Here is a 25727-nt window from a genome sequence, read left to right as displayed (position 1 = left end):
GATGGGGTTGGGGCCCCTAATGGGGCCTGGAGTCAGCGGGGTGGGGCTGGGGTGGTGGGAAAGGCCTTTGCTGGGCCATGGTCAGGATGCTTCCGCCTGGAAAGGCCCGGGACGGAGATTTGGATTCAGAACAGGCCCAAGCCCAAGTGGCCATCGATAAGATGCCCAGCTGGTCCTCCGAGGACCTGGGTAACCCTGCCTGACCTCTGTCCCCAGAGACCTGCAGATCGAGAGCTTGAAGAGGGAGGTGGAGCTGCTCCGTGCTGAGCCTGAGAAGATCAAGCTGGAGGTGAGGAGGGTGGGTCGGGGCTCCTGGGGGAGGCCGGGGGGCTGTGCCCAGCAGGCCCCCACACCTGCGTCCTGCTGTCCCCAGGCCCAGCGGTACATTGCCCAGCTGAGGGGCCAGGTGAACACACTGGAGGCGGAGCTGGAGGAGCAGCGGAAGCAGAAGCAGAAGGCCCTGGTAGACAACGAGCAGCTCCGCGACGAGCTGGCCCAGCTGAGGGCCACCCAGCTGGAGGGCGAGCGGAACCAGGGGCTGCGTGAGGAGGCCGAGAGTGCGTGTGGCCCGGGGTGTGGGGGCGGGCGGCTGAGGGCCAGTGCGTGTCCCTGGGGTGCAGCCCGGACTCCTGGGGTGTCCTCTGCTGGCATACAGCCACTGCCCCCGGGAGTCACAGGCCTCCCCTCTCCCCACCAGAGAAGGCCAGTGCCACGGAGGCACGCTACAACAAGCTGAAGGAAAAGCACAGTGAGCTCGTCAGCATCCACGCGGAGCTGCTCCGGAAGGTAGGGCTGCCCACGCTGCCCTGGTGACCCGTCAACCAGCCGGGGAGGTGGGTCTCAGGCTGGGCCATGACAGCCCTGGAGCTGACTGCGGGAGGGTGAGCCTGTCCCCACCTGTGCCCAGAACGCGGACACGGCCAGGCAGCTGACGGTGACACAGCAGAGCCAGGAGGAGGTGGCACGGGTGAAGGAGCAGCTGGCCTTCCAGATGGAGCAGGCACGACGGGAGTCTGAAATGAAGGTGCGGCATGTATGCAGACCCAGCCCCGCCCCCTTCCCCTGTGACCCAGCCCCACTGCCCCACTGACACGCTGTCCTGTCCCAGCTGGAGGAGCAGAGCGACCAGCTGGAGAAGCTGACAAGGGAGCTGGAGGCCAAGGCCGGGGAGCTGGCCCACACGCAGGAAGCCCTGAGCCGCAGGGAGCAGGTGTGGGGCGGGCGGCACAAGTTACTGTCCTCTTCCTGGGAGGTGGCCCATGCCGAGATGCCGCTGGGCTCAGGCCCCTGGCAGTCCTCAGCATGGCTGTGTGTGGGGATAGAGGGGAAACAGGGCCCAGCCTTGCCCTCAGGAAGCTCTTCAACGGGGGCAGTAACGGAGAGGACCTAGGAACTAAGGAGGGGGCAAGGGCAGGCTCTGGAGGTCCCACTCACACTCCTGTTGGCAGAGCGGGTCGGAGCTGAGCGAGCAGCTGGCCACACTGAGCGCAGAGAAGGACGCACTGAGCAGCACCGTGCGGCAGCGGGAGGCCGACCTGTTGGCGGCCCAGGGCCTGGTGCGCGAGAAGGAGGCCGCCCTGAGCCAGGAGCAACAGCGAGGTGCTCGCGAGAGGGGCGAGCTGCAGGGGCGGCTGGCTGAGAAGGTAGTGGGATGCTCCTTTTCCTGTAACGGCTTTATGGGGGCTTAGGGCATACAGCCGGCACTTCACTCCCTGAAAGGCTGCTGTCGGTGGATTTGGTGTGTTCACAGGGTTCTGTGGCCATCTCCACAGTCAATTTTACAATGTTTATTACCCCAAAATGAACTATTACGCACCAACCCCCATACCCTGACAACCACTTAGCTGCTTTCTGTCTGTGGATTTGTCTGTCCTGGACATTTCACGTAAGTGGAATCATACACCATGGGGCCTTGTGTGACTGGCTTCTTCCAGTTAGCATGTTTTTAAGGTTCACCCATGATGTATGGTCAGAACTTTACTCCTCTTTATGGCTGAATGGTAGGTATTCCATTGTCTGGACAGAACACATCTTATTCATATCTTGATGGATATTTGGGTTGCTTCCAGTCTTCAGCTATTGTGGATAGTGCTGCCACGAACACTGGTGTACAGGTGTGTGTTTGAGTCCCCATTTTCAGGTCTTTGGGTATACACCTAGCAGTGGAACTGCTGGGTCACATAGTAGTTTACTTTTTGAGGAACTGCCATACTGTTCTCCACAGAGGCTACACCATTTTACATTCCCACCAACAGTGGATAAGAGTTCCAGTTTCTGTACATCCTCATCAACACTTAACTGTTTTCCTTTTTTCTTAGCTTTGATTCATATTATGATTCTGTAACTGAATTTGTTGCTAACTTAAACGTGAGTGTCTTCACCCTTGGCTACACTGCTTGCTGGAGCTAAGTCTAGCGCATTCTAAATTCTGGCCACTGGGGGGCAGTGGTGGCTCAGTTCTCCCTCCCTGTAACAACCCTTGGCAGGTGAGGTGGTTGGTCCAATCACTAAATTGCCCGTGTGGGATCTGAGCTTTCTTTGCTTGTACTTAACGCTCCCTGAGACGGAGATACCCTGTGTGGGCCACAGGGCACAGACCTGCAGCTGCCTCAGGTGGCTTCTCTCTGTAGGAGGAGATACAGGCACAGAGATAAAACCAAAACTAGCTGCTGCGGGGTCAGCTCTGACTCATGGCCACCCCATGTGTGTCAGGGTAGATCTGGGCACCACAGGTTCCCCCCGTTTTTGTTTTTATTGTGCTTTAGGTGAAAGTTTACCTAAGAATTAGTTTCTCATTAGAAATGTATATACACATTGTTTTGTGACATTGGTTGCAATCCCCACAGTGTGTCAGCATTTCCCCTTTCCACCCTGGGTTCCTTGCATCCATTCTTTCAATTTTCCTGTCCCTTCCTGCCTTCTTCTCTTTGCTTTTGAGAAGGGGTTGCCCATTTGGTTTTCTACATTTGCTTGAACTGAGATGCACGTTCCCCACTTGATGTTTGTTTTCTAGGCCTGTCTGATCTTTAGCTTAAAGATGGACTTCGGGAGTGGCTTCAGTTCTGAGTTAGCAGGGTGTCTGGGGGCCACGGTCACGGGTGTTCCTTCAGTCTCTGTCAGACCAGTAAGTCTGGTCTTTTTTTGTGAATTTGAATTTTGTTCTACATTTTTTTCCCACTCTGTCTGGGACCCTCCGTTGTGGTCCCTGTCAGAGCGGTTGATGATGGTAGCTGGGCACCATCTCGTTCTTCTGGGCTCAGGCTGGTGGAGGCTGTGGAAGTTGTGGTCCATGAGTCCTTTGGATTAATCTTTTCCTTGTGTCTTTGGTTTCCTTCATTCTCATTTGCTCAGACAGTGTGCAACCAATAGATGTATCTTAGACGGCAGCTCACAACCTTTTAAGGCCCCAGATGCTACTCACCAAAGTAGGATGTAGAACATTTTCTTTATGAACTATGTTATGCCAGTTGACTTAGAGGTCCCCAGAGACCTGCCCTTTTCTGTGGTGAAAGTATGTAAGGAAAGCACACACCATGCCAGCAGTTTTTACTTGTGCAGCTCGGTGACACTGGTCATGGTCGTCACGTCGTGCAGTCATCACCTCTGTGTGTTCCAAGTGATCCCACCACTAACAGAAGCTCAGTGCCCCAGAAGCGGCCACTCCCCCTACCCCTGGTCATCACTGATAACCTTTGATTTCTATATATTTGCTTATTTCATGTGAGATCATTCAGTATTTGTCCTTTAGCAACTAATTTCGCTCAGCATGTTTCCAAAGTCCCATGATGTAGCATGCATCAGGACTTCATGTCTCTTTATTTAAAAAAGCCAAACCCACTGCCCTCAGGTTGATTCCAACTCACAGCGACCCTGCAGGACAGAGTAGAACTCCCCTATAGGGTTTCCAAGACTGTAAACCTCTACAGAAGCAGACTGCCCCATCTTGCTCCCGTGGCGGCAATGGTGGGTTCCAGCTTTAACCATTGCACAGTAAGACTCCATTGTATGGATGTCCTACGCAGCGTTTATCCATCATCTGTGTTGATGGACATTTGGGTTGTATCCACTTTTTAGCTGTCATGAACAATCCAGTGAACATTTGAGTGCAAGTTTTTATGCGGACATGTGTTTCTGTTTCTTTTGGATAGATCCTAGGGGTGAGATTGCTGGGTCAGACGGTGACTGTGTAACTTTTTGAGCTGCACCGCTCGCCCGCACTTGTCGTTTATCTCTGTGACGTGGGCCCTTCTAGACAATGTCAGGTGTCTCTCTGGGTGGATTTGCATTTCTCTGCTGGATACTGGTGCTGAGCATCTTTCATGTGCTTCCTGGCTGTTTGTCTTTGGAGACATGTCTATTGAGACCCCTTACCCATTTTTTAATTGGAATATTTCTCTTTATTGTTGATTTGTTCACCCCACTCTGGGGAGCGAGCAGCCCAGACACTGGGGTTGGGGTGGCGTCTCCTTTAAAACCCCCCCAAGGCAGCCCCTCACATCGAGGGCCTGGGAGAGGCTGCCCTGGAGGAGGGGTGCATGTCTAAATTACCTCTCCCGTCTCCACTTGCTGGCCAGGAGTCTCAGGAACAGGGGCTGCAGCAGAGACTGGTGGACGAGCAGTTTGCGGTGCTCCGGGGTGCGGCTGCCGAAGCTGAGACCATCCTGCGGGATGCTGTGGGCAAGCTGGACGACCCTCTGCACCTGCGCTGCACCAGCTCCCCAGGTGGGTCTGTCGCAGGGCGCTGGGGAGGGCCTGCCTGGCCCCCACACTGTGGCCCATCCACACTGTGTTCCTGCCCCTCACCGGCCACTCGTATTTGCAGACTACCTGGTGAGCCGAGCCCAGGCCGCCCTGGATACCGTGAGTGCCCTGGAGAACGGCCATGCCCAGTACCTGGCCTCCATGTCAGGTAAGTGCAAGACGGCCAGCAAGGTCCCCACCTGTGTAGGGAAAGGGGAAAGGGCTGGGCAGGGCCCGAGGCCAGGCTCCAGTATCCATTGCCTTGGATACTGGGAGATTTTCCCATGTCCTAGTCTCCCAGTGCTGCTGTAACAGAAATAGCACAAGTGGACAGCTTTAACAAAGTTATTTTCTCACAGCTTTGATGTTGTTAGGTGCCATCAAGTTGGTTTCTACTCATAGCGACCCCATTTACAACAGAACAAAACACTGTCCAGTCCTGCACCATCCTCACAATCATTGTAATGTTGAGCCCACTGTTGCAGCCACTGTGTCAGTCCATCTCGTTGAGGGCCTTCCTCTTTTTCACTAACCCTGTACTTGACTAAACACGATGTCCTTCTCCAGGGTCTGGTCCCTCCTGATAACATGTCCAAAGTATATGAGATGAAGTCTAACCATCCTTGCTTCCAAGGAGCATTCTGGCTGTACTCCTTCCAAGACAGATCTGTTTGTTCTTCTGGCAGCCCATTGTATAATCAATACTCTTTGCCAACACCACAATTCAAAGGCGTCAGTTCTTCTTCAGTCTTCCTTATTCATTGTTCAGCTTTCACATGCACATGAGGTGATTGAAAACACCATGGCTTGGGTCAGGCACACCTTAGTCCTCAAAGAGGCATCTTTGCTTTTTAACACTTTAAAGAGGCCTTTTGCAGCTGCTTCCATGGGCGTTGATTGTGGATCCAAGCAAACGACAACTTCAGTCTTTTCTCCATTTATCATGATGTTGCTTACTGGTCCAGTTGAGAGGGCTTTTGTTTTCCTTATGATGAGGTGTAATCCATGCTGAAGGCTGTGGTCTCTGATCTTCATCTGTAAGTGCTTCAAGTCCTCCTCACTTTCAGCAAGCAAGGTTGTGTCATCTGCATATCGCTTGTTAATGAGTCTTCCTACAATCTTGATGCCCAACTCCTCTTCATATAGTTCAGCTTCTCAAATTGCCTGCTCAGCATACAGACTGAACAAGTGTGAAAGGACACAACCCTGACGCACACCTTTCTTGACTTTAAACCACACAGTATCCCCCTGTTCTGTTTGAACAACTCCACAACTGTCTCTTGGTCTAAGTACAGGTTCCTCATGAGCACAATTAAGTGTTCTGGAATTCCCATTCTTCACAGTGTTATCCATAGTTTGTTAGGATCCTCACAGTCAAATGCCTTTGCATAGTAAAACCGAGGTAAACATCTTTCTGGTATTCTCTGCTTTCAGCCAAGATCCAACCAACATCAGCAATGATATCCCTTGTTCCACATCCTCTCCTAAATCCAATTTGAATTTCTGGCCATTCCCTGTTGATGTACTGTTGCAGCCGTTTTTGAATAATCTTCAACAAAATTTTACTTGTGTGTGATATTAATGATGTTTGATAATTTCCACATTCTGTTGAACCACCTTTTTTTGGAATGGGTACAAATATGGATCTCTTCCCAATTTCGTGGCATAAACAAGTGGGCACTTCTAGTGCTGCATCTGTTTGTTGAAACATCTCAATTGGTATTCCATTGTTTGTTTCTCGACAATGCCTTTTTTAGTGCAGCTTAGACCACTTCCTTCAGTGTTACTGGTTCTTGATCATATGCTACCTCCTGAAATGGCCGAATATTGACCAATTCTTTTTGGTACAGTGACTCTCTGTATTCCTTCCATCTTCTTTTGAAGCTTCCTGCATCGTTTAGTATTTTCCCCGTAGAATCCTTCAGTATTGCAACTCAAGGCTTGAATTTTCTCTTCAGTTCTTTCAGCTTGAGAAGTGCTGAGTGTATTCTTCCCTTTTGGTTTTCTATCTCCAGGTCTTTGCATATTTCATTATAATACTTTACTTTGTCTTCGGAAGCTGCCCTTTGAAATTTTCAGCTCTGTTCAGTTTTTCCTTTTTGATTTAGCTACTCTATGTTCAAGAGCAACTTTCAGAGTCTCCTCTGACATCCATTTTTGTTTTTTCTTTCATTCCTGCCTTTTTAATGACCTCTTGCTTTCTTCATGTATGATGTCCTTGATGTCATTCCACAACTCATCTGGTCTTCAGTCATTACTGTTCAATACATCATATCTGTTCTTGAGATGGCCTCTAAATTCAGGTGGGATATATTCAAGGTCATACTTTGGCTCTCGTGGACTTGTGCTAATTTTCTTCAACTTCAGCTTGAACTTGCATAGGAACAATTGATGGTCTGTTCTGCAGTCAGCCCCAGGCCTTATTCTGACTGACGATATTGAGCTTTTCCATCATCTCTTTCTACAGATGTAGTTGATTTAATTCCTGTGTATTCCATCTGGCGAGGTCCATGTGTGTAGTCACTGTTCATGTTGATGAAAAAAGGTATTTGCAATGAAGAAGTTGTTGGTCTTGCAAAATTCTATCATGCGATCTCTGGCGTCATTTTTATCACCATGGCCATATTTTCCAGCTACCAATCCTCCTTGGTTTCCAAGTTTCACATTCCAGTCGCCTGTAATATCAGTGCATCTTGTTTGCATGTCTGATCAATTTCATACTGCAGAAGCTGATAAAAATCTTGAATTCCTACAACTTCGGCCTTAGTGGTTGCTGCATGAATTTGAATAACAGTCGTATTAACTAGTCTTCCTTGTAGGTGTATGGATATTGTCCTATTACTGACAGCGTTGTACTTCAGGATAGACCTTGAAATGCTCCTGACAATGAACACGATGCCACTCCTCTTCAGTTTGTCATTCCTGGCATAGTAGACCATATGATTGTCTGACTCACTTGGCCGATAACCGGTCCATTTCAGCTCACTAATCCCTAGATAGCAGTCTTCATGCGTTCCATTTCATTTTCATTTGATGACTTCAACTTTCCTGGACTCATACTTTGTACATTCCCCGTTGATTGTTAATGGATGTTTGCAGCTGTTCTGTCTCCTTTTGAGTCATGCCACATCAGCAAATAAAGGTCTTGAAAGCTCAACTCCATCCACGTCGTTAAGGGTGACTCTCCTTTAAGGAGGCAGCTCATCCCCAGTCGTACTCTGAGTGCCTCCCACCTGAGGGGCTCATCTTCTGGCGCCATATCAGACAGTGTTCCGCTGCTATTCATGAGGTTTTCACTGGCCGGGTTTTTCAGAAGTAGACCACCAGGTCCTTCTTTCTCCTCTGATATACTCTGAAAGCTCCACTGAAACCTGTCTACCAAGGGTGACCCTGCTGGTATTTGAAATACCAGTGGCAAAACTTAAAATATCACAGCAACATGCAAGCCACCACGGTATAACAAACTGATAGAAACGTGGTGGTCTCCCAGCTTGGGAGGCTATTAAGTCCAAATTCAGAGGGCCAGCTCTAGGGGCAGACTTTCTCTCTCTACGTGGCATCTCTTTCCCCCATCTGTACTGGCTTTGGAAGCCCTGGCAGAGTAATGGTTAAGTGCTACGGCTGCTAACCAAAGTGTCAGCAGTTCAAATCTGCCAGGCGCTCCTTGGAAACTCTATGGGGCAGTTCTACTCTGTCCTATAGGGTCGCTATGAGTCGGAATCGACTCGATGGCACTGGGTTTGGGTTTTTTGGTTTGTACTGGCTTCTGTGTGCCTAATCTGCTTTTTTATATCCCAAAAGTGACTGGTTTAAGACACACCCCACACTGACGTGGCCTCATTAACAGCCCTATCCTGAAATGGGATCACACGCTCAAGTGTAGGGGTGAGGATTTACATCGTATTTTCTTGGGGACACAATTCAATCTGTAACACCTGGATACCTGGCACCTCCTTTTCAGGAAACTGACCAGGCTCCCCCTGTCTTCCACCACTCCCTGAGTTAGCTGTACCTTTTCTGCAAACAGGCTGCACTGTGCCCTGTGGTCATCCAGGTATCTGCGGGGAGCCAGGGGCCAACAGACCCACTTTGGTTCCTGCTCAGCCCCCTCAGGCTCCGTGACCTGGGGCAGGTCTTTTCCGCCCAGCCTTCCTCTCATCATCCTCAGTATGGAGGGTATCAGAGCCGAGGCCTCGGGGCTACAAGGACAGTAAATGAGACTGGCTACTTGGAAAGCCCCAGCCAGGACGTGGTAGATGGCGCCATGCCAGGCTTCTGCTGCCTTCCTGCTCGCTGACCTCTGCCCTGTCGGCCTGCAGATGCCTCTGCCCTGGTGGCAGCCCTGACCCGGTTCTCCCACCTGGCTGCAGACACCATCATCAATGGCAGTGCCACCTCGCACCTGGCACCCACCGACCATGCAGACCGTGAGTGTCCCGGACAATGGCCTCCAGCTGCCCTGCCTGTCTCACACGAGGCCTTCTTGGTGGACCACGGGCTGGGGAGGCCTGCTTGCAGGGCCTTTTCCAAGGATTTCTGTGCTGACATCCGTCTCCCCTCCTCAGGCCTGATGGACATCTGCAGGGAATGCGGGGCCCGTGGCCTGGAGCTGGTGGGGCAGCTGCAGGACCGGCAGGCTCTGCCACGGGCACAGCCCGGCCTGGTGCGCACGTCCCTGCAGGGTATCCTTCAGCTGGGCCAGGTGAGTGCGGCCACCAAACAGGGCACAGGCAGAGGGGAGCCTTGAGGCAAGATACAGGGACTGAGCACCTGTGCCCCCTTCCCCCAGGAGCTAAAGCCCAAGAGTCTGGACGTGCGTCAGGAGGAGCTTGGAGCCATGGTTGACAAGGAAATGGCAGCCACGTCGGCGGCCATTGAAGATGCAGTTCGGAGGATAGAGGTGAGAACCAGGGTGTGGGGACTGTGCCCGTTTCTGCTTTTGGGCAAGGGCCAGACAGTGTTTTCCAGAGCCTTCTCCAAATCAGAGTTGAGGGCTGGGGAGGTGGCCCCTGGTGTCCCCACCCTGACCTGGTACCACACACTCTTTCTTCTTTGGCTAAGTGGCTGTTCTGGGGGGCTGGTTTAGCACTGGGGTCCCCTCCCCAGCCCTGCTCATGGCTCCACTGTTGGGTCTAGGACATGATGAACCAGGCCCGGCACGCGAGCTCTGGGGTGAAGCTGGAAGTGAATGAGAGGTGAGACCCACTCTGTTCCCACTCTCCACATGGGGTGGCCACACTGTGGTCCTCCCAGTGGCGGCTTGGTGCTCCAAAAAGGGGGTGCGGCTAGGGGCCACACTGAGGCACTTCCGTGGCTTCACTTATGAGCCAGCTGGGAGGTTGGTCTCTTCTCTCCCCCTCACTTCCTCCTGCTCCTTCCCAGGATCCTCAAGTCCTGCACAGACCTGATGAAGGTGAGTGGCTGAGCAGTGGGCCCTGTGTCTGGTGGGCTGCCCCCAAATGACACCTGAGGTGACACGCATGTTGGTCTCTCTAGGCCATCCGGCTCCTGGTGATGACATCCACCAGCCTGCAGAAGGAGATTGTGGAGGGCGGCAGGGTGAGCAGTGGGTGGGCAGGGGCCTCACGGGCCACACCCTACCCTGGGCCCAGGCAGGAGATGCCCAAGTGTGATAAGAATATCCCCCCTACTCACACACAATGTGCCTTGGAGTTTGAGCCTAACCCCTCTAGCACCCCCTGCCCAACGCCCAGGGGGGCTTCAGGGACCCGGCCCTTTGTGGCTTGGAGAGGGGAGAGAAGGGGGATCCCCCCATCACGTGTGGCACTTGATCTGGTCCACCCTGTCCTCCTGTCGCCACTAGGGGGCAGCCACGCAGCAGGAATTTTACGCCAAGAATTCGCGCTGGACTGAGGGTCTCATCTCTGCCTCCAAGGCAGTGGGCTGGGGGGCCACGCAGCTGGTGTAAGTCGCCGGGGCGCGGGGGTGGGTGCTGCCCCAAGTCTGGAGTGCGGGCTGCCTGCTGGGTGTAGTGGGGAGGCCCAGCCCGACAGCTCCCGCTGCCCCCAGGGAGGCGGCTGACAAGGTGGTGCTGCACACTGGCAAGTACGAGCAGCTCATCGTCTGCTCCCACGAGATTGCGGCCAGCACCGCCCAGCTGGTGGCTGCCTCCAAGGTGAGCAGACAGGCTCTACCGCGCCTGGCCTCCGTGTCCTCCACGGGGCTGCCCCAGGCTGCAGACCCTAACCAGCCCCTCCCGGCCCTCCCCAGGTGAAGGCCGACAAGCACAGCCACCACCTCAGTCACCTGCAGGAGTGCTCCCGCACCGTCAACGAGATGGCTGCCAAAGTGGTGGCCTCCACCAAGTCAGGCCAGGAGCAAATCGAAGACAGAGGCGAGTGGCCAAAGCCTCAGTGGCATCCGGTGGGGGTCGCCTCTCAGGGCCACAGCCCAGACACTTACCCTCTCGTCTTTTGGGCCACAGACACCATGGACTTCTCAGGCCTGTCCCTCATCAAGCTGAAGAAGCAGGAGATGGAGTCCCAGGTAGGTACCCTCTGGGGGACTGAGCACCAACGAGGGGCGTCCCGGGGAGAGGCCTGGGGCCGCACTGAGTGGGGTGTGCTGGGCTGCAGGTGCGAGTGCTGGAGCTGGAGAAGACCCTGGAGGTGGAGCGTGTGCGACTGGGGGAGCTGAGAAAGCAGCACTATGTGCTGGCCGGCAGCGTGGGCACGCCCGGGGAGGAGGAGCCAGGCCAGCTCAGCCCTGTGCCCCGCAGCAGGGCCTCCAAGCCGCCCCTGGCCCACAAGCCCAGTGTGGGCCCCAGGCAGGACCACCAGGTACCAGTGTCAGTGCTGGACAGGGTGGAGGAGGTGCACAGGCCGGCCCAGCCCCACTGAGCTCCCCCTCTGACCTCTGCAGCTTGACAAAAAGGACAGCATCTACCAGCTCAGCTCGTGAACTACGGGGCACCCTGGCCGCAGCGGGGAGGCTGCTGGCGGCCGGGCCCTTGTGGCTGCCCTGAGCTGGCACGGACCTCCGAGGGCACGGTCTGTCTCCAGCAGGTGGCACCAGCCCATTCGCGAGGCCCAAGGAGCCAGCAGGACGTTGCAGACAGCTCCCGGGCTGGCCTGCATCTCTATCGATCTGTGACAGGAAGTGTCGGAGCAGCCAGGGCCCCGCCGGCCCTAGCCGTAACTCTTCAGGAACGCATGAACGTTGCTTCACCTTCAGGGCTAGCTCTCTTCTTTATAAGTTTCTACTCTGTACACTGGGAAACAGGGCCACTTGGGGAACATCTGAGTGAGGCCCTCCCTCCTCTTTGGACTCAAGGTCCAACCAACATCACCTCTCTCTGTGGCCTTCTTAGGGCACCGAATCCACAGGCCCACTGGCTGGCTGAGATGCTCTCAGGTGGGGTGGGGGGCGTCAGAGGACCAGCAACCAGGGGAGAAAGGTGTGTGAGAGAGTGATCAGAGAGCATATATGAGAATGTGTAACAGTGTATATGAGAGTGCAAGACACTGTACATGAGCGAAAGAAGGGTGTGCGTGTGAGGAAAGTAAAGTGTATGCAAGACAAGCAGAGTGTATGTGTGAGATGTGTGCATGACAGAGAGGGGTCATTCGGTGTATATGACTGTGTATGAGAGTGTATGTGAGAAATCATGTGTATGAGTGAAAGAGTGTATAGATGAGACAGTATGTTAGGGAGAGGCCAAGCTAACATGCAAAAGGACAGACGCTGGCCTCTGAAGCTTCCCACTGGAGCGGGGGCAGGTCTCTAGGGCAGCCTTTGCGTCTGGGGTGACCCCGTTTCCTTTTTCACGTACAAATCAGGCTGCCCCTGGGGGCCTGTTCAGGCACCTTCCATTCACCCATCTTCCTGCCTCCCACCATAGAGAGTTCTCTCTAGCCCTCCTGAAGCGGGGACTTGGCCCCTCCAGTGGATCAGCGGTGCTTGGTGCTCACAGGAAGCGCCATCTGGGCCTCTCTGGAGGGGCAGCCAGTTCTCCCTCCCTCCTGCCCAAGCCCCAGCTGGCCTGGCCCTGTCTGCATTCCTGGAGAGCACACGGGTGGCAGGGGTGGTCGGAGGAGGTGAAGGGAAGGAAGGAAGGGCTCCCCCAGCACCCTGAGCCCTGTGCCCTGGGCTGGCCTGACACAAAGGGCCTGATCTTTTACTTGGAGTGTAGCATTTCCTTTTGCTGAGGCGGCCGACTGGCAATAAAATTGGCTGACTGTTGTAACCACCGCCCCACAGGGAGGGGCTACAGCTGGTTCTTCATTTCTCCCTCTCAGGCCCTGGCCAGGACCACTTAAGTGTCTTCAAATAACAGAGCACTTGGGACCACAGAAAAAGGTGCTAGTGCTGCTGCTGGTTCCTCCAAAAGTGTCTTTGGCTTTTTTCTCTGAACGATTTCTGTAACTTGAAGCCCTGAGATGGTTTGCATGTTTACACATTAGTGCTGACTCCTTCCTTTAAGGCAGGAGGCTCACAGTCAGCAGATTATGGCTTTTCTCCACCATCCCAAGGCTTCCCTCTGAGGCCACCTCTGTGCCCAGCCTGGATCTCAGATGGCCAGGTGGGGCCCCATTACACCTCCCAAATTCCCTGCTGGTTCCCCTCCCAGCTGAAACTAGGCCCCTTTAAAAAAGGGAGGGGGCGACCCCTGATCGACTGCAATTGGGAATTTCAAGTTAAATTTCTCCTGGCTGGCCTGAACTTGACCGCGTGGCCACATACAGCCTTCTTATTTATTAAGCCAGTTGTCATCAAGTCAGTTCCAACTCATGGTGACCCCATAGGTGTCAAAGCAGAACTGTGCTCCATAGGGTTTTCAGTGGCTGATATTTCTGAAGAAGATGGCCAAGCCTTTCTTCTGAGGAGCCTCTGGGTCGACTTGAAGTACCAGCCTTTCAGTTAGCGCTAACCGTTGCACCACCCAGGGACTCCTCATGTTTATTAGGGGACTTAAGCATCCAGAATTCCTGGAACATAACAGCGTGAGCACGTCTATGTTCCCAACTGTCCCAAACTAAGAAACACAAAGATCTATGTCCCCTGACAGAAGACGAGAGCAAGGAACTGCAGATGGAACCAAGTCAACGAGTCTCATACACTGCTGCAGATCTGAACCAAGATGGAGTTATCGCAGACAGAGAGGGAGCAGTAAGGTAGAGGTATACAGTTTTTATATGTTACTAAGGTTTGGAGCTCTGGTGGTGTAGTGGTAAGAGCTCAGCTGCTAACCAAAAGGTTGGCAGTTCAAGTCCACCAGCCGCTCCTTGGAAACCCTACGGGGCAATTATATTCTGTCCTATAGGGTCGCTGTAACTCGGAACCAACTTGATGGCACCTGACAACAACAACAAGGTTAAGTTGGTATCCATTTAATCCATATTGTTAAGATGTTAAATGTTATGGTAACCACAAGAAAAATACCTAAAGGGAATCAAAGTGATTCACTATAAAAGCAACAAAACAAAAAAGTTGACAGTACAAGGGACAAAGAGGGTATACCAAAAAACCAAACCCGTTGCTGTCAAGTTGATTCCGACTCATAGTGACCCTACAGTACAGAGTAGGACTGCCCCGTAGAGTTTCCAAGGAGCGCCTGGTGGATTGAAACTGCCGACCTTTTGATTAGAAGCTGCGCCAATTAACCACTACGCCACCAGGGCTTCCTAAAGAAACTTTAGACACACTGGCAGAAGTGCTTATCAGTAAGTACAGTGAATACAAATTGACTAAATGATCCACCCAAACGAGAGACTGCATTAAGAAGCATGATCTAAGTATATGCTGTCCACAAAGAGACACATCTGAGGCCCAGCGACACAAACAGATTGAAAGTGAAAGGATGAGAAAAAGTATTTCATGCAAATAGTAACCAAAGAAAGCTGGAGTGGTCATTTCAAAAACAAAATAGACCTCAAGTCAAAATCTGTCTTAAGAGACACAGACAGACATTACCTGATGATTCAATAAAAAGATACAACAGTTGTATCGCCTACAATCAGAGCCCCAAAATACATAAAGCAAACACTGATAAAATTGAAGAAATAGCTCCAAAACAGCAGGTGGAGACATCACGACGCCACTTTCGATAATGGCAGCACATCTAGAAAGACAATAAGTACATAAAGGAACTGAACACTCCTGTGAACCACCGCTGCAAACTGGTTCTTCCCGGTTTCATCATGGCCTAGGTAACAACACCAGAACTGACTTGAATTTTTAAAATTTGGGTGAACTGGAACCAGAACGGTAAAAGTTATGGGTCAAAGCCCTCCTAGACACTTAATCTCTCTCCTAGAAAACAAGGGCAGCATACACATTGCATAGCAACCAACTCTCTGGCCCATCGGATTTTGGGCAGTCAGAAACAGTGGTGTCCTGCTCAAAGATGGCATCCAACCGTGCCGCTTTGAATGTGTATCACTCTCCTCAGTCGTGGCGATAATCAGTCATTACACCTCTTTCTGGTCTCCAATTCCAGGGCTTTGACCTATAATTTTTCCCGTTCCAGTTATGGTTCTGGATCACTAATTATGGTCTGTTCCAGCTTTGCTTCATTGGCCATGACTGAGCTGGAAGCCCTGCTAAAAACCAACTAGACTTAACAGACATATAGAGAACACTTAGAAGCACCACAATCCTTCCCCAGTGCACATGGATCCTTCTCCTGGCCAGAGACCACATGTTAAGTCACAAAGCAAGTCTCAACAAATTTAAAAAGGGTGAAATCATACAAAGTATTTTCTGGACCACTATGAAGATATAAATAACAAAACTGGAAATACACAAATATATGCAAATCAAACAACACTATTTACCGTTGGATGACGGAAGAAATTTTAAATTTTTAAATTCATTTTGAATGAAAATGAAAGCACAATATATCAAAAGTTATGAGACTTGGCAAAAGCCATGCTCAGAGGGAATTTTATAGCTGTAAATGCCTACATTAAAAAGGAAGAAAGTACATAAAAATCCCAGAGATTCCACAAGAAAGTTACTGGAACTAACAGGGTTCAGCAAAGTGGCAGGGTACAAGATCAACACAAAAAGTCTGTCTGGTTTCTCTACACTAACAAGGAGGACTCTGAAAAGGAAATCAAGAAAACAATACCATTTACAATAGCCCCCCAAAAGGATAAAATTGTTAGGTGCTGTCGAGTTGGTTCCGACTCACGGCGACCCTAAGCACAACAGAACGCAACACTGCCTGGTCCTGAGCCATCCTCACAATCATTGCTAGGCTTGAGCTCATTGTTGCAGCCACTGTGTCAGTCCACCTTGTTGAGGGTCTTCCTCTTTTCCGCTGACCCTGTACTCTGCCAAGCATGATGTCCTTCTCCTGGGACTGATCCCTCCTGACGTGTCCAAAGTATGTAAGACGCAGTCTCGCCATCCTTGCTTCTGAGGAGCATTCTGGTTGTACTTCTTTCGAGACAGATTTGTTCGTTCTTCTGGCAATCCATGGTATATTCAGTATTCTTCACCAACACCACAATTCAAAGGCATCAATTCTTCGGTCCTGCTTATTCATCATCTAGCTTTCACATGCATATGATGTAACTGAAAATACCATGGCTTGGGTCAGGCACACCTTAGTCTTCAAGGTGACATCTTTGCTCTTCGACACTTTAAAGAGGTCCTTTGCAGCAGATTTACTCAACGCAGTCCTCTTTTGATTTCTTGATTGCTGCTTCCATGGATAAAATACCTAGGAATAAACCTAACCAGGAACATTAAAGACTTATACAAGGAAAACTACAAGCATTACTGCAAGAAACCAAAGGAGACCTACATAAATGGAAAAAACATACAATGCTCGTGAATTAGAAGACTTAAGACTGAAAATGTCTATAGATACAATGCAATCCCAATCCAAACCCTGACAACATTCTTTAACAAAATGAAAAAACTAACCTCCAGCTTTATATGGAAAGGAAGGAGGCCCCAAATAGCTAAAACATTATAGAAGAAGGAGAACAAAGTAGGAGGCCTCTCACTTGTTGATCTCAGAACTTAATATATAGCCATGGTAATCTAAACAGCCTGGTACTGGAATGACGATAGACACATAGACCAAAGGAACAAAATTGAGAACCCAGAAGTAAATCCATCCAGCTATGGGCAGCTGATCTTTGACCAAAAGTCAAAGTCATTCAATGGGAAAGAGACCATCTCTTTAACAAATGGTGTTGGCAAAAGTGGACATCCGTTTGTGAAAAAATGAAATAATTCATACCTTACACCATATACAAAAACTAACTAAAAATAGATTAAAGACCTAAATGTTAGACCTAAAACTATAAAAAGTTCCTGGAAGATAACATAGGGACAAAGCTAGGGGTCTAATTTATGCCATAAATATACTATCAAACAGAACTGAAAATATACAAACAAGATAAACTAGATTATTGGGGCCTCCTAAAACTTAAATACATATGCTCATCAAAAGACTAACAAAGTAAAAGGAAAACCTATAGACTAGGAAAAAAATTTTGGCAACGACATAATTGACAAGGGTCTAATCTCTGAAGTATATAAAAAACTTCAGCCTGCCAACAAAAAGACAAACAATCCAATCAAAAATCGGCAAAGGACATGAACATACACTTCACCAAAGACATTCAGGCAGCTAAGAAACACGAAGAGAGGCTTGTGATCACTAGCAAATCGAGACTACAGTGAGATACCATCTCACCCTGGCAATAATGGTACTGATCAAAAAAACAGAAAACAACAAATACTGGCCAGGTTGTGGAAAGACTGAAACTCTTACACACTGCTGCTGGGATTGTAAAATGGTACGACGACTGTGGGAAAATGATGTGGCACTTTCTGCAAAAGCAAGAAACACCATATGATCCAGCAATCCCACTCCCAGGTATATATCCTAGAGCAGTAAAAGCAGTGGCACGAATAGACATATACACGCCTATGTTCACTGCAGCATTCACAACAGCAAAAAGATGGAAACAACCTAAGTGTCCACAACAGATGAATGGATAAAATGTGCTACATACACACAATACAATACTATGCAACAATAAATGATTAGTCTGTAAAACAAACAAAAATAAAAAACCAAACCCATTGCTGTCATGTCAATTCTGACTCGGGGACCCTATGGGACAGAGTAGAACTGCCCCATAGGGTTTCCAAGGAGCACCTGGTGGATTCCAACTGCCGATCCTTTGGTTATCAACTGTAGCTCTTAACCACTACACCACCAGGGTTTCCAAACATCTTAGGGCATGGATGAATCTGGAGGACAGTATGCTGAATGAAATAAGTCAATCACAGAAGAACAAATATTTTATGATACCACTTTTTTAAAAAAAGTCAGGAATAGGTTTACATACAGAAAGCAACGTTCTTTGATGGTTACCAGGCATGGCAGGATGGGAGAATCACTTATAGATAAACCCAAACCCAGTGCTGTCGAGTCAATTCCGACTCACAGCAACCCTATAGGACAGAGTAGAGCTGCCCCATAGTTTCCAAGGAGTGCCTGGCGGATTCAAACTGCTGACCCTTTGGTTAGCACCCGTACCACTTAACCACTACGCCACCACGGTTTCCTACAAAATAGGGAACGCTTCACAAATTTGCATGTCATACTTGCACAGGGCCATGCTAATCTCTGTATCAGTCCAATTTTAGTATATGTGTAGACGTGTTAATTCTGGTGAAAGGAAAGACAATACACAGTATGGGGGAAGTCAGCACAAGATGGCCAAAGTAAATGAAGACATTGAGAGGTGCACAAGAATAAAGGATAACCGCAGTCAATGCTACAACATATACAATTCTGCAACCAGAGTAATAACCAAAAATCTGTGAGTGGTTACGTAGGTAGGTAGGTAGGTGTGGTCTATAGGTGAGGGAGGGCACATGGGAGTACACGTGTGTGCATATAGGTGAATTGTGGGCATTTGTATACACATATTTGTATGTGCTGCATATGTGTTCATATAGATAACAGAGCACATAGGGGGCACAGTTATGAAAACTTCTAAGACATATCCGAACACCTTGTGGAACTGAGGTACTAAAAACCACAGTCTTGGGACATGTAGGTCAACTGGCATTAACACAGTTGGTAAAGATAATGTTTTACATCCTAGTTTGGTAAGTAGCGCCTGGGGTCTTAAAAGCTTGTTGAGTGTCCATCTGCGATACAACTACTGGTCTCTTCCTGTCTAAAGCAAAGGAGAGTGAAGGAAGCTATTAGTCCACAGGACTAACGGCCCAGAGGAACCAGAGCCGCCTCTAGCCTGAGAGCACAAGAACTAGATGGTACTCAGCTGTAACTACCAACAAGTCTGACCAGGGACACAACAGAAGGTCCTGATAAGAATGGGAGAAAAACAAAACTCTATTATTAAAGACCAGACTCACTAAACTGATAGAGAATGGAGGAACCCCTGAAGCTATCCCCTAAGACACCCTTGTAGCTTGAAACTGAAGCCACTCCCAGAGGTCACCTTTCAGCTAAATAATACCAAAACCCAAAACCAAACCCACTGCCATCGAGTCAATTCCAACTCATAGCGACCCTATATACACTTGCCTATAAAATAAACACCACCCATGGGGAATGTGTTCCTTAGAACAATCAACTATATGACACCAAACGGGCAACATCTGCCCAAAAACAAAGGGGCGGGAAAGCTGAAGGGATGGAGAGAGGGAAGACGGTGGAAATGGGGATAATGCCAACACAATTGTGGGGATAGCAACCAATGTTAAGGAACAATTTGTGTGTGAATTGCTGAACGGGAAATTAATTTGCTGTGTAAACTTTCACCTAAAACAATAAAGTATTAAAAGAAAAAAAGATCACAGATCAATAATCTTAAGTTTACAACTTGAGAAACTAGAAAAAGTACCCTATTTTTATGCAAATAACACAGGCCTATGTTTGCTTGCCTAGCACGCCCTCCCCACATGCGGTATTTTCATAAACCAGTTCATGAAAATACCTCACAGTGGGGAGGGCACCATTAACAAACAAACGTAAAAGGCACACATTATTTGTGTAAAAATACTGTAAACCCACATCAATCAAAAGGAAGGAGATTACAGAGCACAGATAGAGGACAGAAAAATAGAGAAATCAATGAAGCAAGAAGTTGGTTCTTTGAAAAGATGATAAATCTTAGCTACACTGACAAAGAAAAAAAACAAGATGCAAATACCTAAAATCAGAAATTAAAGTGGGGACATTATAATGGACCCCACAGAAATAAAAAGGATCATAAAGAGAATACTGTAAACAACTGTGTGCCAACAAAATAAATAATCTAGATGAAAAAGACAAACTCCTAGAAACACAAACTTCCTTCCTACATTGACTAAAGAAGAAAGAGAAGGGCAAAGCTGTCGGACCTAGTTTCTGTTGATGGGCTATCAGGACAACAAAAGATAAATCAGACCTCGTAAAAATTAAATATGTATGGGCATCGAAGAACTTTATCAAAAAAGTGAAAAGAGCCTACAGATTGGGAGAAAATGCTGAAGAACCATGTACCAGATAAGGCTCTGTCTTAGTTACCCAGTGCTGCTGTAACAGAAAATACCACAAGTGGATGGCTTTAACAAACAGAAATCTATACTCTGACAGTCTCGGAGGCTAGAAGTCTGAATTCAGGGTGCCAGCTCTAGGGGAAGGCTTTCTCTCTCTCTGTCAGCTCTAGGGAAGGTCCTTATCATCAGTCTCCCCTGGTCTAGGAGCACACTCCTCTCCTGGTTCTTATTTGGTGGTAATGAAGTCCCCATCTCTCTGCTCGCTTCTCTTTTATGTCTCAAAAGAGACTGACTTAAGACACAACCTCATCTTGTAGGCACTAACAGAGCTGCCTCTAATCCTGCCTCATTAACATAGAGGTAGGATTTACAACATATAGGAAAATCACATCAGATGACAAAATGGTGGGCAGTCACACACTTTTTGGGGACATAATTCAATCTTTAACAGGGTCTAATATCCAAAATATATAAAATACTTCTATAACTTAATAACAAAATGACAAACAACTCAATCAAAAAGTGGGCAAGAACTTCAACAGATATTTCACCAAAGAGGATATTCAAATGGCCAACAAGCACATGAAAAGATGCTCAGCGTCATTAGCTATTAAAACCAAAAAACCTACTGCCGTCAATTCCAACTCACAGCAACCCTGCAGGACAGTAGAACTGCCCCACAGGGTGTCCAAGGGCATAAATCTTTACAGAAGCCGACTTCCACATCTTTCTCCCATAGAGTGGGCATTTGTGCTGCTGACCTTTCAGTAAGCAGCCAAGCACTTTAACCACTGCACTTCCAGGGCTCCTTCATTAGCTATTAGGGAGACACAAATCAAAACCACAATGAGATATCACATCACCCCCACTAGAATGGAAATGATTTAAGAAAAAAAAAAAAAACATTAGGTGGTGTGGAGGTTGTAGAGATGGAGGAACTTTCATCCATTGCTGGTGGGAATGTAAAATGCGGCAGCCCAGCAATTCCTAGGTATTTACCCAAAAGACCTGAAAGATGCAACATGCACAGATACATGTACGCCAATGTTCACTGCGGCACTTTTCACAACAGCCAAAAGGCAGAACCAACCGAAAAGTCCATCAACAGATGAATGGGTGACAAAATTTAGTACATATATACAATGGAATATTACTCAGCCATGCAGAGGGCTGAAGTACTGATGCATGCCACATCATGGACGAACCTTGAAAACATCATGCTGAAGTAAAATAAACCCCCCCAAAAAAACCAAACTCATGGCCATCAAATCAATTCTGGCTCATAGTGACCCTACAGTAAAATTAGTCAGTTACAAAAGGCAAATGCTCTATGATCTCACTTATATGAAATAAGGAAATATACAGAAGTCAAAAATGAGTAGTGGTTACCAGGGGTGGGAGCAAGGGAGGATTTTTTGCTTAGCTGGTGTCTTAGTTATCTACTGCTGCTATAACAGGAATACCACAAGTGGATGGCTTTAACAAACAAATTTATTCTCTCACTGTTTAGGAGGCTAGAAGTCTGAATTCAGGGCACCAGCTCTAGGGGAAGGCTTTCTTTCTCTGTTGGCTCTGGGGGGAAGGTCCTTGTCTCCTTTTATCGCCTGTAGGCCCAGTGTTCCTTGGAGATCTCCATGTGTCTTGGCATCAATCTCCCCCTGGGTCTAGGAGGTTCTCAGCACAGGGAGCCTGGGTCCTAAGGATGCATTCCACACTCAGCTCTTCTTTCTTGGTGGTAGTGAGGTCCCTGCTTTCTACTCATTTCTCTATCCTTTTATCTCTTGTAAAATAAAAGCTGTGACTCAAGCAAGGGTGTGATTTGAGTCACACCCTCTTATAAGGCTGTGACTCAAGATACACCCCACCCTGATCCTGCCTCATTAACACGTAGGCATCAGGATTTAGAACATGTCACAGTATGCAGGATAATTACATCAGATCACAAAATGGAGGGCAACCACACAATACTGGGAATCATTGCCTAGTCGAGTTGATACATATTTTGGGGGGACACAATTCAATCCATGACACAGACCACAGAATGTAACAGTGGTGGGATAATTTGGAAAAAGACAGAATGGCTGCACAACTTGAAGAGCATAATAGTGTCACTGAATCGTACACACATAAATTATTGAACTGGTGTACGATTTGTTCTGTATATTTCCAGCACAATTTTAAAAAAAAAAAAACCTAGAAAATGATACTGGTGAAGAATGAGCTTCTTGGGTGAAGTAGACACATAAGACTATGTTGGCATCTCCTGTCTGGAGGGCAGATTAGAGAGCAGAGGGGTCAGCAGCTGGCCGAATGGACACAAGAGAGAGTGGAGGGAAGGAGTGTGCTGTCTCATTAGGGGGAGAGCAATTAGGAGTATATAGCAAGGTGTATATAAATTTTTGTACGAGAGACTGACTTGATTTGTAAACTTCCACTTAAAGCACAATAAAATTTTTCACCACAAAAATAAACAAACTACAGGTGTTGCCGAGGTTGTAGAGAAACTGGAACCCTCATCCACTGCTTGTGGGAATGTAAAATGGTGCAACTGCTGTGGAAAAGTTTGGTGGCTCCTCAAAAACTGAACCTAAAACTGCCACGGACCCAGCTATTCTGCTCTTAGGTAGACTTGACAGCAGCCACGTGCACAGACACACCAATGTTCACAGCAGCACGATTCACAAGAGCCAAAAAAGGCGGACACAACCGAAACGTCCATCAATTTATAAACAGATACACAAAATGTGGGCTGTACATACGATGGACTATTGTATTACTTGGCTATAAAAAGAAATCAAGTCCTGATGCACGCCACAACCTGGACGAACCTTGAAAACATTCTGCCAAGCGAAATTAGTCAATCACAAAGAGACTCAAACTGTATCATCTGTTACATGAAATAAGCAAACATACAGAACCAAAAATTATGAGTGGTACCAGGGAAGTCTGTGCTTAGGGGGCAGTGAGGTTATACTAATGGTGGTAGAATAATTTGGAAAAGGATAGCAAGAACGGTTGCGCAACTTGAAGAATGTAATCAATGTCACTGCATTATACACGTACAAGTTGTTAAACCGGTATGTATTTTGTTATGTATACTTTCACCACAAAAAGAAGAAATACAAGATCTCAACAAACCCATGACAAGTGAAAACACTGCATCAGTAATCTCAAAAAGTGAAGTCCTGGAGCAGATGGCTTCACTGGGGAATTCCACCACGTATTTACAGAAAAAGTGACCCCCCCCCCCAATCCTACTCAAACTTTTCCAAAAAAATAAAGAGGAGGGACCACTTCCTGACTCATTCTGTGAGGCGAGCGTTATTCCGACACCAAAGCTAAAGGCCACACAAGAAAACTACAGACCGATTTCCCTTATGAATACGGGTGAAGCAGCTGGCTTGACAGAACGAAGGAGCGGCCTCCCAAAGATTATGATGCAAGGAACGTAAAGATGGATCCGTCTGAGTTTATTGATATGGGTCCACTAAGCACCGATTCTTCAGTCTTTCAGCTCAAGATGTTAGGAAAGGATCTGTTTGTCTGGCGGGGCGGCTGAAGCATGGGTTACACGGTGGCCTACACTAAACCAAGCTGAAGTACCAGACCTGCTTTGGTGTCCTATAGAAGAAAGTATCCAAAGGCTTAGGGAAATTGGCATGCTAAAGTGGATTTATCAGGTTAGACCCACAGACCCACACGTGGAGTGCCCAGAGGACATGCTTTTTACCACAACTGTGAGGAACAAATTTGTGACGGGAGTTCCAGCAACCTCAAAGACTGCTGTGATTGCTATTTTATGTAAATAAGGTTTGGCAGTGGGAACTGCCCTAACTGAATTAAGACACCTAGTTACAATGGGGCTGACTGGACGTCATGGTTGCAGCAGCCAGGTGGCTGCTCAATCGACAAAGACAAGGTGGGTGTGGTTACAGTAATGGACAGTGAAGTCAAAGCGGTAATCAGAATGGTCTGACTCGTATGGGCTTATGGCACTGGCTACGTAGTCACAGCGTCTCTAGGAGTGAAATAGATGGGAAACCTACTAAATATTTACTTGTCTGTATAAACGGATGAATTCTAGGTCAGGTGAACAGCAGTCTAACTCAAATCGCCAGAATAGAGAGTCATGATCTCTCAATTCCGACTTGACCAAATTTAAAAACCTACAACCCCTTCAATGACAGGGAGGCCATATCCCCTTGAGGAAGGACTCCAATACACTGACAAAAATTTATATTGTTAATCTCTCTCCCAGCCTTCCCCAAAGGGATCTATGGTCTTTTAAGAGAGTGCCTATTCATTGGGGAAAAGGAAATAATCAGACTTTTCGGGGATTACTGGACACTGGCTCTGAACTGACGTTAATTCCAGGAGACTCAAAAGGTCACTGTGGTCCACCAGTCAGTAGGGTCATATGGAGGTCAGGTTATTAATGAAGTCTTGACTCACGTCCATTTCACAGTAAGTCCAGTGGGTCCCCAAACCCATCCTGTAGTTATTTCCTCAGTTCCAGAATGCATAATTAGAGTAGATATATTCAGCAATTGGCAGAACCCCCATATGGGGTCCCTGACAAATGGAGTAAGGGCAGTTATGGTAGGAAAAGCCAAGTGGAAGCCAGTAGAACTGCTCCTACCCAGGAAACCAGGAAACCAGAAGCAATACCGCATTCCTGGAGGGACTGCAGAGATTACTGCCACCATCAAGGACTTGCAGGATGCAGGGGTGGGATGGCTCCCACCACGTCCCCATTCAGCTCACCTATTTGGCCTGTGCAAAAAACAGATGGATCTTGGAGAATGGCAGTAGATTACCGAAAACGTAACGAGGTGGTGACTCCAACTGCAGCTGCTGTTCCAGGTGTTGCTTCACTGCTTGAGAAAATTAATCCATCTCCTGGTACCTGAGATGCAGCTGTTGATCTGGCTAGGGCCTTTTTCTCCATACCTGTCTTGAAGGGCCACCAGAAGCAGTTTGCCTTCAGCTGGCAAGGCCAGCAATACACCTTCACCTGCCTACCTCAGTGCTACATCAACTCTCCAGCCCTATGGCATAATTTAGTCCGCAGGGAACTTGACTGCCTTTCCCTTCCACAAGACGTCACACTGGTCCATTACACTGATGATATTATGCTGACTGGACCTAGTAAGGAAGAAGTGTCAATGACTCTGGACTTACTGGTAAAACATTTGCGTGCTAGAGGATGGTAAATTAATCCTACAAAAATTCAGACGCCCTCCACCTCAGTGAAATTTCTAGGGGGCCAGTGGTGTGGGGCATGTCGAGATATTCCTTCTAAAGTGAAGGATGTTATTGCATCTGGCTACTCCGACAACTAAAAAGGAGGCACAGCGCCTAGTGGGCCTCTTTGGATTTCGGAGGCAACATATTCCACATTTGGGTGTGCTGCTCATTGGGCCTATTAGGAGACTAGAAAAGCTGCTAGTTTTGAGTGGGGCTCAGAGCAAGAGAAGGTTCTA

General features: G+C 48.3%; 1 protein-coding gene and 1 pseudogene across 1 annotated transcript in view; one reads left to right on the top strand and one right to left on the bottom strand.

Annotated features, from left to right (window-relative positions):
- HIP1R (huntingtin interacting protein 1 related) overlaps positions 1–21186 on the top strand; it is a 51011-nt gene extending 29825 nt beyond the window's left edge. The window contains 21 exon segments of the mRNA XM_064272127.1: positions 217–289; positions 374–557; positions 698–786; positions 908–1024; positions 1109–1210; positions 1449–1643; positions 4575–4722; positions 4823–4909; positions 9060–9167; positions 9306–9442; positions 9530–9640; positions 9877–9935; positions 10123–10153; positions 10237–10299; positions 10565–10665; positions 10771–10876; positions 10972–11095; positions 11186–11247; positions 11337–11540; positions 11623–11644; positions 11647–21186. Of these exon segments, the coding sequence (XP_064128197.1) occupies positions 217–289; positions 374–557; positions 698–786; positions 908–1024; positions 1109–1210; positions 1449–1643; positions 4575–4722; positions 4823–4909; positions 9060–9167; positions 9306–9442; positions 9530–9640; positions 9877–9935; positions 10123–10153; positions 10237–10299; positions 10565–10665; positions 10771–10876; positions 10972–11095; positions 11186–11247; positions 11337–11540; positions 11623–11644; positions 11647–12173 (2650 nt within the window). The 3' untranslated portion in view covers positions 12174–21186.
- LOC111747748 (U6 spliceosomal RNA) lies at positions 18300–18391 on the bottom strand (annotated as a pseudogene).
- Positions 21187–25727: the final 4541 nt, after the last annotated feature.

This window comes from Loxodonta africana, chromosome 19 (assembly GCF_030014295.1).
Source record: "Loxodonta africana isolate mLoxAfr1 chromosome 19, mLoxAfr1.hap2, whole genome shotgun sequence".
In the NCBI taxonomy this organism is placed as follows: domain Eukaryota; kingdom Metazoa; phylum Chordata; class Mammalia; order Proboscidea; family Elephantidae; genus Loxodonta; species Loxodonta africana.
The sequence above is the reverse complement of the archived record's forward strand: the minus strand, read 5'-3'. Positions and strand labels throughout refer to the sequence as shown.